The following is a 2,064-nucleotide window of genomic DNA, read 5'->3' on the forward strand; positions in this document are numbered from 1 at the left end:
ACGGCGCGGCCGGGCGGCTGCGGGTGTCGCGGCTCTTCCAGCCGCTGAGCCTGCAGGAGGGCGGCGAGGCGGGCGGCGAGGCGGGCCGGCCGGCGGAGGCGGCCTGCCGCAGCCACAGGCTGATGGTGCAGGCGGGGCTGATCTGCCCCGCCGGCCCCGGCTGCTACCACTACCTGCCGTCGGCCGTGCGGGCGCTGGAGAAGCTCCTCGGGGTGATCGACGGGGAGATGCAGGCCGTCGGCGGGCAGAAGATGAGCATGCCCAGCCTGAGCCCGGCGGAGCTGTGGCGGGCCAGCGGCCGCTGGGACCGCATGGGCCCCGAGCTCTTCCGCCTGGCCGACCGGCACGGCAAGGAGTACTGCCTCGGGCCCACGCACGAGGAGATGGTCACGGACCTGGTGGCCRCGCAGACCAACCTCTCCTACAGGCAGCTCCCCCTCCGCCTCTACCAGGTCACGAGGAAGTTTCGGGACGAGCCCAAGCCCCGCTTCGGCTTGCTGCGCAGCCGGGAGTTTTACATGAAGGACATGTACACCTTCGACGCCTCTGAAGAGGCGGCACRCCACACCTACAGCCTGGTGTGCCACGCTTACCGCCGCGTGTTCGAGGCCCTGGGCCTTCACTTTGTGCAGGTGCAGGCAGACACGGGCAGCATCGGGGGCACCATGTCGCACGAGTTCCAGCTCCCAGCTGACATCGGCGAGGACAGGCTGGCCCTGTGCCCTGCCGGGCATTTTGCGGCCAAYGTGGAAATGATAAGTGCAGAGCAAACAACTTGTCCCACATGCAAGGAACCGCTGACCGTAACCAGAGGGATAGAAGTGGGGCACACGTTTTATCTGGGCACCAAGTACTCCTCGGTGTTCAATGCTACCTTTTACTCTGCCGAGAACAAGCTCCAGCTGGCAGAAATGGGTTGCTATGGCCTGGGCGTCACTCGCATCCTGGCAGCAGCCATTGAAGTGCTTTCCACGGAGGATAGCATCCGCTGGCCAAGCCTCATTGCCCCCTACCARGTCTGCTTCATTCCCCCTAAGAAGGGCAGCAAGGAGGAGAAGGGAGCCGCGCTCATGGAGCGCCTGTATGATGACCTTGCTGAAGTTGTGCCTCAGCTCAGCGGTGACTTGGTGCTGGATGACCGGACCCAACTGACCATTGGCAAAAGACTAAAGGATGCCAACAAGCTGGGTTATCCGTATGTGATAATAGCTGGGAAGAGGGTTTGTGAAGATCCCGCCGTGTTTGAGGTTTGGAGTCAAAACACTGGCGAGGTCCTGTTCCTCACCAGGGAAGGTGTCATTGAGTTGCTGAGTAAAGTGCGAGTTCCTTAAAATTGTGATCTCTGAGTCTGTGCTACACTGAATGTGTCTGAATAGCCCCAGGTCCTTTCCAAGGAGTCGCAGGAGCTGCATGTACCCTCGTGCCACTTAGGGGGCGAGCCCTCAGTCGCCTGCATGGTGCAGGCGGTTGACATCTCCCCCATCGAATGTGTAGAGCAGCAGAGGCAGCAGCACTGGAGAAGGGAGAGGGGTTTTTATCAGCCTCTTTCAGACAGTGAATTATTGAGTGCTGGATCTTTAGAGGGAAAGAAAAGAGGTCTCTTCCTTCTGGTGAGCGTGAGAGCTCTTTTCACTGTGAAAATGCCTTGGTGCTCTGAATTGGCAGGAAATGAAGCCTGGTGTGAGGCCTCTTGACCCCAGGCCTGCAGGTAGATGCAGCTGGGGAGATCCTGCCGGTGGCTGCTGTTGACACCGTTGGGGAGCGGTGACAGACCGGTTTCAGGAAGGTGGGGGGTAAAAACATCCTGGCTGCTTTGCTGCTGTTGGTGGAAGTAACTGGGCCTGGGAGCAGGGCGAGGCGGCAGCGCGGGGCTCCCGGGATCCCCTTGGGGCTCCCCCGGAGGGTGGCACCGTGTCAGCTGCGCTCCTGGGCAGCTCCCCGTGCCGTGGCCAGGCCCGGGGCAGCAGGGCGGCGGCGGCCGGGGCTGAGCACGGCGTTTAGCGCGCGTCTCAGGGCGCTGCCGAAGGCTCCGGGGCTGCCCGCCAAGGGGCTCGCGGGGCGGGG

The 2,064-nt window shown here is 62.6% G+C and overlaps 2 protein-coding genes across 2 annotated transcripts in view; both read left to right on the plus strand.

Moving 5' to 3' along the window:
• Window positions 1-5: 5 nt before the first annotated feature.
• On the plus strand, window positions 6-1,333 carry PARS2 (prolyl-tRNA synthetase 2, mitochondrial; the record flags this gene model as incomplete). Its single annotated transcript, XM_085308180.1, has 1 exon — window positions 6-1,333. A coding segment is annotated over one exon (1,326 nt), but the record flags the coding sequence as incomplete, so codon positions are not given.
• A 121-nt stretch (window positions 1,334-1,454) lies between these two features.
• Window positions 1,455-2,064, plus strand: part of TTC4 (tetratricopeptide repeat domain 4) — a 10,251-nt gene continuing 9,641 nt past the window's right edge. Inside the window, exon 1 of the mRNA XM_085308181.1 lies at window positions 1,455-1,680. Coding sequence (XP_085164307.1) covers window positions 1,455-1,680 — 226 coding nt within the window. The remainder of the gene's footprint in view (window positions 1,681-2,064) is intronic.

The sequence above is a fragment of the Rhea americana genome, unplaced genomic scaffold (assembly GCF_003343005.1).
Source record: "Rhea americana isolate MKP2758 unplaced genomic scaffold, rheAme1 scaffold_27, whole genome shotgun sequence".
Lineage (NCBI taxonomy): Eukaryota > Metazoa > Chordata > Aves > Rheiformes > Rheidae > Rhea > Rhea americana.